Here is a 15,170-nt window from a genome sequence, read left to right as displayed (position 1 = left end):
TACGACATCTGCCATGTCCACAATGACATAGTCCAAGTTTTGCGAAACCGATAGACTAGACCTGAAAAACAAACACTGTGAACAGTGCCACGGCATGAATTAGTTTTTGGTTCGTTTTTTGCATTTCTTTTAAATCACAGAGACACAAAGTGAGAAGAATTTGTTTCCACGCTAAAATCTAAAACACTTGAGGCTTAAGGGTGTACAGTAATATCTCACTTCTCAACATGAATAGTACTAATAAACCAAGATTTTTCTCTGATACTGCTCGCCACAGACTTCCTAAATGTTTCTTTCACTGATTAATCCCTTGAAGCTCATGCTGTAAACATTAGTTGATAAGTAATAAATTATTATTTATCTTTTGCAGAAGATCCTAAAGTTAATAAAAATGATGGTTCTGAAAACTCACAAATAATGAATTTTAATTTGTGAAATAGTATTTTTCAAGAAAAATAATAAAAACAGCAAGGTATTTGGCTGGAGCAAAGTGTATGCTTTTTAATGAGAAACTGATATTCCTTTTAAATTAAACTGCTATTGCCATGAAAAAAATGTGGTTTGTTTTGCTTACAATATAACAAGTACATGTGTGTCAATATCTACATTTACAGGTTGAAAGTAAATTACCAGGGTTTTGAAATCATGGCAGATGAAGAGCAAATTGGCTACCGCTGGGAAACTGAATATGAGAAGACATGGTAAGCAGATCTAGAAATCATTGCAGCATTTTGTAACTTTCAGCTTATTTTAAACTATTTTTATTTGAAATTTTTTTTATAAATTTTGTGTCTTTAAAAAAATTAAGCCAATTTTATCCTGCAGGGAAGCACTTGTTGAAGATGAGTCTGGATCATTGCAAGCAAGTGTTAATGATCTAGTGCATCGTTCCAAACGACGACATCTCTTAGAAAAAATAGGCAACATTCGTCTTGGAATGGTGAGAATTCATAAATTTTATTTTCCAGTAGCATGTTTCCTTATTAAACAATCATTTCAACTGAAAATAATCCTAAAAATTCTGTATGCATATGAAAGCCTGCACATTACATGACTCTAATAAATGAAAGCAAAAATTAAAATAGATCCTTGATTTTATTTTGTATTATAAAGTCATTAAAAAAAAGAAAAATCATCTACATTTAATGAAGATGATCCTAATACAAAAAGTGTGATATGCCTGTGCCTAAAAGCAACAATAGCAGTGCTCTCCAGAACCTTGATAGAGATAATCAGACACCTTCAATTTTAAATAATTTGGTGTAATGTTTAACCACTGAACCATTCTGATTGTTAAATAATTAAGAAAGTACTGATACATTAATTATATATGTATATATAATAAGGCTTCTAAATGAATATCTGTATTTATGCAAATGTCCTTGTTGCATCATGAGAAATGAATGTGTCCAGATATTGCCAATTTCCTAAGGGAAGTATGTCATAATGTGTCATTATAAACAGTATATCATTTAAAATGTTTGTAATGTAGGAAGCAAGTGCTTCTCTTAGAACATAAAAATGTCCTCTTTATTTTATGTAGATGCGCCATTTGTTCCTTATCATTGATATGTCATCTTCTATGAATGATCAAGACTTGAAACCCTCACGCATTATCACCACTTTGAAGGTACATTGTTATTATTTTCATGATGATTATTACCACTTTAAAGTACATTTGTTATGATCTCTATGAGTATTTAAACAGGATTTCATACAGTTGGTTTCTTTTTAGATGTTAGTGGCAAACAGCTGTCTTTTATATTTAGCATTTGTATTTTTGCTGACTTTTTTTTTCTAGAATATCTCAAGCTTGTGATCTTTCAGGGATTGTAGAGGATGGCCAAAAGAGAGGGCAGAGTTTCATTTTTTGAACCACTTTACATGATAATGTACTCAAACACAGTGACCACAGAACACCACAACATTACGAACATTTTGTTACTATTCGTTTCTATAAATGAAATAAAATTAAACACATGCTTCAATTTTGCTTCTTTTTTTGTAAGCTGTTAGAACAATTTGTAGAAGAGTATTTTGACCAGAACCCTATCAGCCAGCTTGGAATACTTGTCACCCGAAACAAACGAGCTGAAAAAGTCACAGAACTAGGTGGTAAGTGGACAGTTTCAGTAATTTTGTCTAGGTTAATTGGTAAAAGTGTTATGTCAATAGCACAAGATACATTTTCATGTATCTGACATGTCACACATTATTGTACAGGCAACCCCAGACGTCATATCATCGCTCTTCAAAATTTGGCTGGCAAGCCATGCCAAGGAGAACTATCCTTGCAAAATTCCCTTGAGATGGCTTTGCAGACCCTTAGGTTAGATCTTCATTGTAAACTTCTTTAGTTTTGTTATGAGCTTTCAATAGTGAGTGTCTAAAAAGTGTCTCTTGTGATGATCAACTGGGAAACCTTAAAGATTAAAAAAAAAATTGAAAGGCAGATTATTTTCTTTTTCATCAGTTGGCTCATTATAAAACTATAAGCAGAATGATTACCATCGATTACAAATTTTTGTAAATGAACCACTTGTCAGATGCCAGAATAATGATAACAAGTATATGTTCTGGGTAATGAATAGTAAACTAAACAGGTTGTTTCTAATAATGACTCGTATTATTTAATATGATGTCTTACAGTTGTTTGATATAGACTTCTTCACTAACTATTCTTCAATGCATATTTTTTTGCCATTTTCAGACACATGCCTAGTCACGTGAGCCGGAAGTGCTTTTGCTCACTGGCAGTCTGACTACTTGTGACCCAGGCGACATTCACACCACAGTCAAGGTAACTGACATGCCCGTCTTTAATCAGAGAAAAAGAGTAGACTGGCTTAGTTTAGAGTGTTTACCTCCAAAGACAATAATCTTTAATGTTTCAGACACTTGCAGAAAATAATATACGCTGTTCTGTGATTGGCCTCTCAGCTGAAATCAGAGTGTACAAAAAGCTGTGTCAGATGACCTGTGGTAGGTACCTGCATGTGATTATGAAATTTTTAAACCAAAGTCAAACATTAAACTATAAAAGTGAAACCAAGTATCTTTACCAGGCAGTGTGATAAAAGAAAGATCATTCCTATGAATCTGTTAAGCACAGAATCATTCCAAATGAATTCCTGATCTCTTGGATGGTTCATTGTCATGGTTGATACTTTTGTCAGTTTGTCCATGACAGTGTTTTTCACAGTGTTATTAATAATACCCTTTATTTGATGACATTTTTTTATTATTATTTTGAGGGAGAGGGAGAATGGCTTTTTCAACAAAGCTAAGAGTACAACAATTTTAGCCTCTGCCCACAATTTATTTTTTTTATAAACATTAACATAACATTTAAACCCCTCGATGACATTTAGATGAAGGTTAAATTATAGTCTATTTTAGGTGAGAACTTTTATATGTAAAATGTTATAGAATTTTTGGACTAGGGAAATATTTATTTTATGATGGTTTTGAGAAACTCGTACATAAAATCAGACCAGTCTGCATTCATGTTATCACTGAACTTTCTAAGAATTTATTTTGAGAAAGGGCTACATAACAAGAATTGTACACAATTTTCAGGCCAGTACAATGTTATCCTTGATGAATGTCATTTTAAAGACCTATTGAAGCAGCATGTGACACCACCTCCCGCCACAGTAAGTATTTTTACACATACACATGTTCAAGGGCATGTGTGCACACTCACTCATTCACATTCATGCTCCCATGTGGGCTGATGAAACAGGTTAGGGATAAACTGATAAGGGTGGAGGAGGGGAATGAAGAGTAGGGAGCAGGTATAAATTATAAAAAAGGAATCAGCTTATTTATTCAATTACATAGAAGTCCTTTTGTGACACCCATGACCATGCAAACATTTATATATCTCAATGCTTATAATATTGTAACTGATGTCTATACTTGATCTGTGCAGGCTAATACAGAATCATCTTTAATCAAAATGGGTATGTTTTCTCATTCTTTCTTACCAGGTGACATAGTTACTTTGGAGGATCACATTTCAATTCCTTAATTGCTTATGGGATAATTTCTCAACAGTGAATATTTTATTTCATGCTTTTCCTGAAAGAAGTGAATTAGTTGATTAATTAATAAAACAGATGATTTGACCATGTTTGCACTTGTGTATGCTTATTTTTTCAGCTATATGTAGTTATTGTTGATCTTTGAAAGAACCATGGGTTAACCTACCTGACTACAGGTAATGGGGTGACCATCCCCAACCCTGCTGGTCACAGGTGGCAGATAACGAATAACCTTTAGACATATACATTATCTCTGATTTAAGCCAGGCCAGCCAAGAAAGATAAGAAGTTCCATTCCAGTGGTCAAGGAATCTAATAAAACTGGGGCAAAGTAACAGATGGCACTTTTCTTTTCATCTAATGAAATAGCCCAAGTGTCCAATGACAGATGTTGTCACTAAATCTGAATGATTTCCATTTTTTCAAGAGATGGACTCATTGATATGCACAGAAGGTTAAAACTGTGACATCAAAGGACATTAACAGCTAGTGGGAGATCCGAGATCATATCCATGTACTTGAGTGGGATGAAAATTTTGACCTTTATTCTGAGCAAGTCAAGGTTGAAAGCTCATATCTTAATAACAGAAATAGATTATGCACTCCGGTTTGGAAAACTTACTACCTAATTATGAAAGCCCAATTATTAGGGAATATGGTAGTGGTAAAACATTTTATACTCTGATTAGTCTGTTTTGAAATGGATCATTATTTTGCTAAAGGTTTTCCGCATCATTCACTCTCTTCTGGGAAAGGAACAGAGGAAATAGCATCCATGTGTATGTGGTGAGAGTCCTTTAATATGGTTTCTTTCTTCATAACCTGTATCAGTTGAGTATCACATTTCATTTTTTATACGCAGGTGTATTAGTAATGAGAAGTCTGTAGTCTCTTACTGCTAAATTATCACTAGCTTCTGAATGTTCTAGAGTTTTTTGTTTTTTTTTTTTTTTGCTTGCTCCTCCCTAGCTGTCCATTGTGTGACATTGTAATAAGTTTGTACTATTACATTGTAATATGTAATATTAATGCATGTAATATTGTCTGTCATATTAGTATTTTGTATATTTGGGTGTTATAGGTCCCGTAGTGTGCAGCCTATTTTTACATTTAAGTTTTTTGTTTCAAGCCTGAATTATTAGCATTTTGATATAGCAGTGGGATTAGGATAAGTGTTATTAGTTTATATCTAAGTGTATATCACTATCATCTTTGATAATAAAGAAGCAAGCTTTGGCAGTTTTTATTACATTACTGTTATTAATTGTGAACAAACTACTACCCACTTTTTTTTCTTTGATAAGTTTGGAAAATATTGTACAAGGAAGACCTTATAAAGTAAACATTATTGTGCATTCTGTTCAACTTGAATGTTTTCAGCCACCTGGACAGCAAAACATTACAAGGATTTGGTAGCAGTGGGTACTTTTGTCCTCAGTGCAAGAGTAAATATTGCGAGTTGCCCATAGAGTGCAATGTCTGTGGTAAGTAATGATTGATAGAGTAGTGTGTTATTGTTTGTTTCACAATTTTTTGAAGATGATTCTATCTGCACATGGAATTTTTAGGCCCCTATGGTTATGTTTGCTGTAATTAATGGGTTTTTTCCTTTCAGTTATATAGAGTGCACCTCTCCCTTTCTGGCAGGTTTAATGCACTTTACATAAACAACAGCACATAATTGGATACAATATACTAATATTCAATTCAATTCAATTCAATTTAACTTTATTATCTCACGAGGAGAAACCTCAAAATGGATAAGAAAACAAAATGGATAAGATGATTGAAGTCATTTTGCAACACTTTTGACCTATGTGAGTTACTGTGGAGGCCATACAAACAACTATTAATCTAAGCTGGGCTGTCCTTGCTAGTTCTGTCTTCACTCTCACCCTCTCCACATTTTTTTTTTCTTACCACCGTATCTGCTCTTGTTTCTCCTTTTTTACTGATTGAATGTGTTTTAAGAATGAACAATGTCTGAATGATATGTCTGTGGTAATGTCATGTACATGTTAAATATTGTGCTTAATAATAATAATAACAGTTGGCTTGTGTAGTGCCTTATCCTCCCCTGTGGACAAGCTCAAGGTGCTCCGCAGCTAACCCTGCTTATTGAATTTTAAAAAAAAAACTATTTTATATTGACAGAGAAAATTTGTTTTTTTAAGCCAGAAAGAGTGAGTTTTAAGATGCTGATTGTCAGAAATGAGGAAACTAATTACAATTGCTTTGCAGTTATTCTGAAGAAATCAAATGTTACATATTTTCATTTTGTTTATATTTTCTTTTCAGGATTGACTTTAGTTTCAGCACCCCATCTTGCACGATCTTACCACCATCTGTTCCCTCCTGAGCCATTCAGAGAACTGCTTACAGCAGACATCATGACTGATGGAAATGTGTAAGGAATTTTCTTTCTTTCTTTCTTTCTTTCTTTTTTTTTTAAAAAAAGATTGCTACTGATTTGCAACTTGGATCAGTTAATTCTGAGGTCCTCTTAGCCATGGCTAGAATTGTAAAATAGACAATTGAATACTGACATCTTCATATGCCTCCCCACCATTTTCTTTCTGCTCATTTCTTTTCACATCATTTACTTACATTTGCATAACCATTACAATAATTTTCAAAATGGATTTAGCAATTTAAAATGATTCACCTGCTTTCTTGATACTTATTATAGGTACTGTTATGCATGCCAGATCCAGATCCTTGATCCACAGGTAACTTCTTAATACTTTTTTATGTTTACTATACATAAATTCAGCTTTTGTACAATTCCTTTTTTTAAGTGTCAATATTAGATAAGCACCAATTTAATCAGTTCCAACAAAGTATATTTTTTCATTTCAAGGCAAAAGTTATGCCTAAGCAAATTCATTGCTTGCATGTAATTATTTACACGGTGGTAAAAGAATATTTTGCTGTAACTCATAACACACATTATCAGATTAATTAGTGATTTCTTTTCTCTTTTCAGGTTTATCAGTGCGAACATTGTCAACAGCTATTTTGTCTGGATTGTGACCTTTTCACACATGAAACGCTTCACTCTTGTCCTGGGTGTGCAAGCCTACGAAGTCTGCAAGCAGCACCTAGACTTAACATTTCTTAGCCCCCATTTCCCTGAAAGATCAGTAAACAGACTTTTAGCCCTTTGATTTTGTTTTTTGTTTTTTGCTTTTTTAAGAGGATCGTTTTCATGAAACATGAAATATATCCTGTTTATGTTGATATGAGCACATATCTTTGTTACACAAACTGAGAAAAGCATGTTCATTGAATTTACACTAGCACATTTTTTTCTGGTAATATTTGAAAGAAAAGAAAAATGCACATGAACACACTGCTTTTATCTTTTTGTGGTACAGCATAAAAAGGTATGGTCTGACAGTGTATTACAAAATGTAACTTTTCAATATGCTTAATAAAAGAAGTGAGAAGATTATGACCATCAGCTGCAAGTTAGCTGACGACTTTCAGAAATTGTCCATGGGGCGCCCAGTAGTGTAGTGGTTAAAACACTCACTTGTCACCATTGCAGTGAAAAAATCAGCAATCAGATCTTGTCTCTTGTCTCAAGATCACGTGAACCAAGTGTACAGACAGGCCCAGCAAAGTCAGTACCTTTTGAGAAAACTCCACAGCTTCAACGTCATGTCTAGAGGGCTGGAGACTGTTTACAGGTCTCTTGTTGAGAGCATCCTCACATTTAACATCGCCGCCTCGTATGGTCACCTCCTCGTCAAAGACAAGGCAAGGCTGACCAGAGCCATCCACCAGGCAAATAAAATTACTGGTACACCATTGCTGTCACTTTCTGACCTGTATCTCCATGCTGTCAGAAGGATGGCATACAACACCTGAGACCAAACACACCCTCTCCATCCCAACTTTCAGCTGTTGCTCGCAACCGGGCGCTACATAGTGCCACATGCGCGAGAAACTGCCTACCAGAGGTCCTTCGTGCCAGTAGCCATCACCATCCTAAATAAAAAACACAAAGAGTCGTATAGGTCTGCCATACTGCCTGGCGCATCCTCCGTTGGAGATTCCCATGCATGTGTGAGAAGGTGTAGGTATGGGTGTGTGATGAATGTCTTGGTATGCATGTCTGTCATTGTGTTGTGAAAAGAAAAATTTCTGTCTGGAACTTCCTCAGACAGACAAAGTTTTATTTTATTTTGCATTTATGCTCAGACCTCGAGGAGTCGTCGATTCTTGCTAGGTCGTTGGGTCTGGTTACAGTTAAGTTTAGGCTGACTGGCCTTGGTCCGGGCAATAGTTGTTCTGGGGGAGGGGGAAAGTATAGTTGCAAACGCTAAACCAGACGCCTGTCGCTTAAATCTCGATCTTTACACGGACGTATAAAGAGATATTCGCGATCTTTCGATGTGAACACTGAGAAGAAGACGGCACATTCATTACCACATATCATTACTAAAGGATATGTCACTATAGTGAATCACACCACGGACGTGTATATACGAGGTTCGTGATCTCACACTGTTTTGTAGAAAAGTATTATGCGCATACACATAAAACAAGGATACATTCAAGCAAGATTTACGCCGCTGTTAATTCTTCTCTGTATGGTAATTGCATGTTTGGCTTTTTTCTTTCTCTCTCTTAAACTATAAATTGAAAGAAGGGAGAGTACAGATAATTTAAGGTATAATTAAGGCATGTAGATCCTATATTAACTTCCATAGGGCAAGATTAACAGCAGAGATCATAGAAGTCTTCCTGTGATCAACAGATTGAGGATGGATTTGATAGAAGTCGATATGTGGATAGAGGCTGTCCTTACTTGTTTACGCCATGCGACTTATGAACGCAAATGTGTGATAGTGCATGTACATCACAGAGTCCGAATTATAAATTATATATGGTAAGTGTTTGGTGGCTTAATGGGTATGAATGTGTTATGGTATTGTTGCTGTTGTGCTGTGCAGTTAGAGCTCTATTATTAAATTGTCATCTGAGATAAACTCCTATCTTAAGGAAAAGAACGCAAAAAAACAAAGAAAATAATAATAAAAATTAAATGTTTGGAATTCGGTCACTTCTCCCCGTTTTTACCAAAATTAACTTTTCAATTGTAGACTAAAGAAGGTCAGTTATTGAAGATACGTAAATTTTCGTTAGTAATTTATAGCAGTAGACAAAAAAAAACCCCAAAACTTCTTGAGCAGGAAGTTAATAATTTTTTTTTAAAAATGGGACTCTAGATCTAGAAGATGCAGCGTGAATATCCATTAACAGAAAAGAATAAAGGGAAGGCAGTCGGTACTCCCGCAAAAGAATTAAAAGTAGCTTCCCTTATGTACGCATATGTATCAACGATGTAAAACTTCGTATCTGCTTTTTCGAAGAGATCTTATGGTATAAATCATCTCAAATGTTAATGCACTTAAAATTCATTAAAACCTTTGAAGAAATTAATTCAAAACTTTATGTTGTACCAGTGATCAGGAAATGTTTCTAGAATACGTTTTTTCCCCTTGTCTTTCGCTAGTAAGATACCAGACAAGATGTCGGGGAACAACAAACGGGTGACGTTTGCGCCTACAGTTATTTTGGCCTACACAGACATCACTGCAGCAGCAAGGTCTTTCACCCTTTATTTTTTAAACGCTTGTTTAGGTATAGCATGCTGTCCTTGAAAACAAATTCACATATTATCTACTAAGAATGAATAGCGATGGAAAAAAAAAAGGGAGCAGAGGTGAGCGTGCATAGCATGGTGCACATATATGACAAAAGCTTGTGCATGCACATACTTTTCATGTTTCCACGGATTGTGTGTTTTGCATGTGCATGCGCGCGCTTATGTGTGTATGTGAGAATAGATTTATCACTTAGCTGTTGCTACCTCACCCCCACCCGACTCCACTATCTTCCACATGCATGCACTTTCTCCGGTGCATCCCCCCCCCCTTCACCACACACACAAAGAGCGAGCACGCAGATGGAAGAGATAAATTGATAATCACACAATATTGGGAAAATATAGATGGTTGTGACAAAAGTATAATCAATGAATAGTGTTTACTTCTGATGTGTCATGTTCATTAGAGGGACCTATACAAAAGATATAAAAGTCTCTGATTTGGGCATTTCTGTCTCAAAACGTTTTTCTGGACATTCAAAAGCAAAGAACGTTTATGAGAAGAATACACATATCCATACATGCTTATAGTAAACAATATTACAGAGTCATTTAGTGAATTTCATGTACACATACACCAATAATTATGTATTTGAGCAGATAATTACATCTATATAGCCACATGTTTGCGTGCAGTTTTATAATTATCTTTTTATTTAGGCATATCTGCAGACATTTATGAATCAGTCTTTTCATCCCCTGTGTTTGCATGCACTTTCTTATTTGCAGTAGAGCTGTCTTTGGTTTGGAAGAAAAAGATGTTGTTTATGAAACAATTGATCTGCCTACACTAGAAGGTGCACCACCAGCTTGCATTCATGGGGCAGAGGCCAAACCTGAAAATGCTCCAATGGATCCCATACAAATCATCAACTGCAAATTTGATCAGAGCAAAATGCCAAAGGTGAGGATGCTTGCACATTGTTATTTAATAACCTATTAAAATATTTTTGTCAAATTATATCACTTGGCTGCTAAGAAGCATAAAAAAATATTTATAGTGATATGCTGAAAAGTGGGTTGAAGTAGCAAAACATTAAGTCCCCATAATGGATAAACATCTTCAAATTTCCTTGGGAACTTGGAAGAGGTGCTGCTTTTTATTTTGGAGAAAGGTTGGTAGTGTAGTAGGTTGGATATAACAAGGAAAAGAAAGGGCACATAGGAATGGAAAGTAATGGTCAGAAGCCCAACAGGACTTTACAAGAACAGAGATGAAGACGTTGATTTAGGTTATTTAGAGAAATTAAAACTTTTTCCCCAGTTTGTTCATCTGCTGTATGATTAGTCACCAGACTGAAAAAATACACATTGACCCAATTTATCTAGATGATGTTTTGTCAGACATGAGATAATGCTATGATCTGAGGGCAGTTCATCTTCAAATTCACATGCTTAACAATATTAATTTATAAATTTTTTTCTGTTTGCAAAGTCCTGTTGTGTTATCAAAATGTATCAAAGCCCCATTTGATTGATATCAATTCTTTTGTATCACTAGTTCACCTTTATCATCATCAACACCTACATGGTTGATGAGAAGAGCCATTTTGTTGCCAGACGGATTGTGGAGCTGTGTGCAGACAGGTACTGCATAATTCCATTTTTCAATGCAGTTAACACTCAGCATGTGACCAGTGCTTGGCTGCTGGGCCAAAAATTCTTGATCTCTGGCATGAGGGGTTTAAGATTTCGGATTTTTAAAACTTCTTAGCATTTGCTCATTGTGTTCTTTTGTTTTTAGTTTGAAGAATATATTATTTTCGATTAAGACAAACAAATGTTGCAATTGTTAACCAAATTAAGACAGTTTTACCCACGAATGAATTGCCGATGCCAATGAATAGAGTAGAGTTTACTGATGAACTTGCAATTTGTTAGAAATGGGGGGAGAAAAAGCATAACATAGGTAAATTAATAAACATAAAATTTGAAGAATAGAAAGGCTAGAGTTCCAACTGTAATAAGCTTGCCTTGTTACAATGCGTGTTATAGTACATTTAAAATTATTACTCCACAAGGTTTTTAATATGATGGTTAATATTACTCAACTGCATCCTACTCCACAACATTTTTCTAAATGTTAGGGGCTGCCATATGAATGTTGTAGAGGAGAACATTATGGATTAAAAAAAAAATTATTTGGTTTGTGGAACAGTGTTAAATCCTTAGTTTTGAAGCATGTAAGTGAAAACGTCAATAAAGCTGCGTATTGAATTAAAGACTGTTGTCTTTTCAAATTATAGGATATATAAGTCGATAAGCTGGCAAGGAAGAAAACTTTCACTAGACATGTTAATTAAAGTGTTTATTTTCAGTGGTGTGCTTAACCTCGTGGTGCTGAGCAGTCAGAGACTTGACATCAAAGGGCCAGTTCACAGGTTGTATGAAAATGTCTTCTGTGGAATGACCCCAGGTCAGTAGCATCATTAGCTGGGCCACATTAAATTGTTAAATGTAAAAGATTTTGTGTATTTGAAGTACGTGTTTGCATGTGAGTGTGTGTTTTTAACAGAAAAGTGGGAACTATAGAGATCAAGTGATGATTACAATGTTAAAAGGCAGCAAATTGCCTGTTCCATAACAGGTAAGATCCTTCCTGTCTTGGATCTTTTACCTTTTTGCATTCTGCTTTTACTGTAATTGCAAGATAATAAATGTAATTGCTTCTGATAACTTTTACATCTTACCATATGTTCAGTTATCTTTGACATAGTCTTGTTTAAAAACTAAATTTAAAAATGGTGTTATTGGTGTTGCCTTTAGAAATAACTTGCTATAGTTGTTTCATTTTGTTTCTCATAGTGTTAAAAAAAAACATTAGACTGGCCATAATTCTTGTTTCAGTAACACAGAGACCTGCTTTACCAGGTGACATCTTGATCTCAGATGCTTTTCTCAACAATCTTATTCAAATTTGCAGCGTAAGTAAACATTCCCATTTTTGCAGGGTTTTTTTGTGTGTGTGTGTGCTGGCACAGTTTTGATGACATCTCTTCATTCAGATTTATACTTCCAAATATTATTCTTTAAGTATGCCATTTCAGGATTACTTATTAAGTACATCATTTTTTGAAACCACAATGGATATAACTGTCATAATTCTGAAAACTGTACGACAAGAATGTCTGCATATCTGATGAGTAGACAAATTGACATTTCCTCCTTTATGTTTTTGTGGTGAAAACAACATCTTTCATGAATGAAGGTGGAATGGCAGCCATTTACCTGTCTGACAGCACCAGCTCACAGAATAGGTCCTGGACAAGCCAACAATGAAGATGGATCTCTTCAGGTATGGCATTACTCATGAAATACTGTGTCTGACAATTTTTCATTCTTGAGATTCAGCATCAGGCTATGATTAACTTAGATACAACTTAAGTTTGAACTGATTTTTCCCTTCTGGTGCTCTTCACCTGCATTAGTCTGTCACACACAGCATGCACTTGAAGCAAATGTATTTTTTGACATCATCATTGCCAAGCACAACGGATTAAGATTTGTACTTATTTAGGTTTGATAACTGGTCCTTATTTGTGTCAAATGGGACTTTTCGTGTTTTCAGCTGGTACAGCTCTTTCAGAGCACCATTGCAGACTTCAGTGGCCTGCAATTTTCTGACAAACTGAGCAGTTCTTTGGTATGTTTCAGCAGATTTTTTGAAAGCTATACAGAATTGTGACTGGATTTACATTTCAAATATTTTCTTCATGGATTATTGCAACACATTTTTTTGTCGTTGTTTTAGTATTCTGGACTAGGATAGGATTATGCCATGTAGTTATAGAGTTTTGAACACTTAAGTGCTTCTCTCCACCGTTTGTTTGTGCTCGTGTGCATGTTTGTCTTTCTGCTTGCAGATGTACAAAGGTCCTCTTGAGGATGTCGTTCCAGCATCATTGATGTATGCCTAAATCTGAATTGCACTATAATGAGGTTTCTCAGATAAGTGCAGTAACATGTAGCCAGTAATAAGACAAAGCAATCCAACGTCTTGTTTGGCAGGTAACTCACTAGTATTGACATTTACCTGTCCAAAACGTTTAGGAGTGGCCTTCAGCTGTTTTGTCTTAATCTCCTTGTATATACTGTTATTGATGGTTGCCTTTCTGCACCATATAGACTTGTACTGGCTGTCCTGTAGTGTGTGGAACACAGCAGCTTAATCCCAGTTTTTGTTGAAGATATATTACTTTATCATTTTTTTTTATTTATTTATTTTTTTTTTTGCATTGTTGTTTACGAAGGTTTGAGATTCAAAACAACCTGGTTTATGGTGAATCAGACTTTTGCAAAGCAATCACTGTCTTGGAACAAAGCCTTCAGCTTTGTTGACAGGAAGGATGAATTATTTAGTGCTGTATAAGATGCATTTTGTCTTGATACAGGAGCAGTATCAAGTGATGAAAACAATGAAATAAATATTGATTTACATACAAATATTATTTGAAGCTGCATGACTTAAGTGGAGTAGGGAGCAGAGTGGAGTTTGCTTGTTTTACTTTTGGAAACATTGTGTACCTAAATCTAAACATTGTTTGAGTGCTTTGCTGGTTTTTATTTCTTACGCCAAGTACAAGAGCTTACTGATGATACATATTCTTGAAATACTAACATGTAAACTAGACATTTTAGAAGTATCAAAAGCGTAAATACATTTTGCACACAATACAGATACAATTGCATTTATGCTCACCAAAAGTTTTACACAAGCATCTTTTTTAATGTATAAATTATTTCTATGTCAATTCTGTGACAAATATGACTGAAAACTTGTAATAATCTGGTGCTCTATGAAACTAAAATTATGTTTAAATAAGTTTTAGAAAAGGGGAAAAATTATTATACACATGTATAAATATTCTCTGTCTTGCATTTTCACCTCAGCAAAGTATTTTTAGCTGTAATGTAAACATCTCCAGATTACAAAAATAAACACATTTTAACTCACAAAATATTGTCTATATGTGCTCTTGCGTTTGTATATGAAAGGGAATTAAAGTATTGTTTTGTGAATATCACAGTACATGGCAGCATTGTGGAAGTGACAGTAAACCACTTCATTCTTCCTAATCACAATATACATATGTAGAACACTCCTCCACTGTATCAAATTAACAACGTTGTATGGTGGATCTCAGAAACGCAGGGCGGTCCGGTGGCACAACGCTTGGTGCCTGTCACCAATACAGTGAGGGTTGTCCTGGGTTCAGCATTTGACTTGGCCAGGCTGTTCTTTTTCTGCTTGTGGCATCTGTTTACAGTACTGGCTGCCTTGCCACGATATAGCTTTAGTTGCTGGCTTGGCATAAAACACCAATTTCCCCTCTCCCCTCCACTCAGAACTGTAACCTGGCAGCCATCCAAATGGTATCCTGGTGACTGTCATACCACTGCCAGCATATTAGAATCAAGACTGACAACAATAAACTAAGCCTGCTTCT

General features: G+C 35.2%; 2 protein-coding genes across 2 annotated transcripts; both read left to right on the top strand.

The window, feature by feature from the left end:
* Positions 1–81: 81 nt before the first annotated feature.
* On the top strand, positions 82–7,394 carry LOC112556207 (general transcription factor IIH subunit 2-like). The gene is given in 16 exon segments (XM_025224998.1): positions 82–149; positions 615–701; positions 826–940; positions 1,544–1,630; positions 2,010–2,115; positions 2,224–2,329; positions 2,711–2,730; positions 2,733–2,800; positions 2,895–2,982; positions 3,580–3,656; positions 3,935–3,965; positions 4,769–4,832; positions 5,427–5,530; positions 6,345–6,453; positions 6,736–6,775; positions 7,033–7,394. Coding segments are annotated over 15 exon segments (1,206 nt in total). The 5' UTR covers positions 82–149; positions 615–645; the 3' UTR covers positions 7,168–7,394.
* A 1,939-nt stretch (positions 7,395–9,333) lies between these two features.
* LOC112557154 lies at positions 9,334–14,681 on the top strand. Its single transcript, XM_025226811.1, has 9 exons — positions 9,334–9,437; positions 9,571–9,663; positions 10,453–10,627; positions 11,225–11,310; positions 12,042–12,139; positions 12,571–12,647; positions 12,932–13,018; positions 13,292–13,366; positions 13,587–14,681. Exons 2-9 carry the CDS (start codon positions 9,587–9,589, stop codon positions 13,638–13,640), a joined length of 729 nt encoding a protein of 242 aa, XP_025082596.1. The 5' UTR covers positions 9,334–9,437; positions 9,571–9,586; the 3' UTR covers positions 13,641–14,681.
* Positions 14,682–15,170: the final 489 nt, after the last annotated feature.

The sequence above is a fragment of the Pomacea canaliculata genome, linkage group LG2 (genome assembly GCF_003073045.1).
Source record: "Pomacea canaliculata isolate SZHN2017 linkage group LG2, ASM307304v1, whole genome shotgun sequence".
Lineage (NCBI taxonomy): Eukaryota > Metazoa > Mollusca > Gastropoda > Architaenioglossa > Ampullariidae > Pomacea > Pomacea canaliculata.
This window is presented reverse-complemented; position numbering and strand designations above follow the sequence as displayed.

Coding starts and splice junctions, on each gene's coding strand:
- LOC112557154 (XM_025226811.1), top strand. CDS start 9,587: ATGTCGGGGAACAACAAACGGGTGACGTTTGCGCCTACAGTTATTTTG. Junction 11,311..12,041: donor GTGGAGCTGTGTGCAGACAG/GTACTGCATAAT, acceptor GTTTATTTTCAG/TGGTGTGCTTAACCTCGTGG. Junction 13,019..13,291: donor ATGAAGATGGATCTCTTCAG/GTATGGCATTAC, acceptor TCGTGTTTTCAG/CTGGTACAGCTCTTTCAGAG.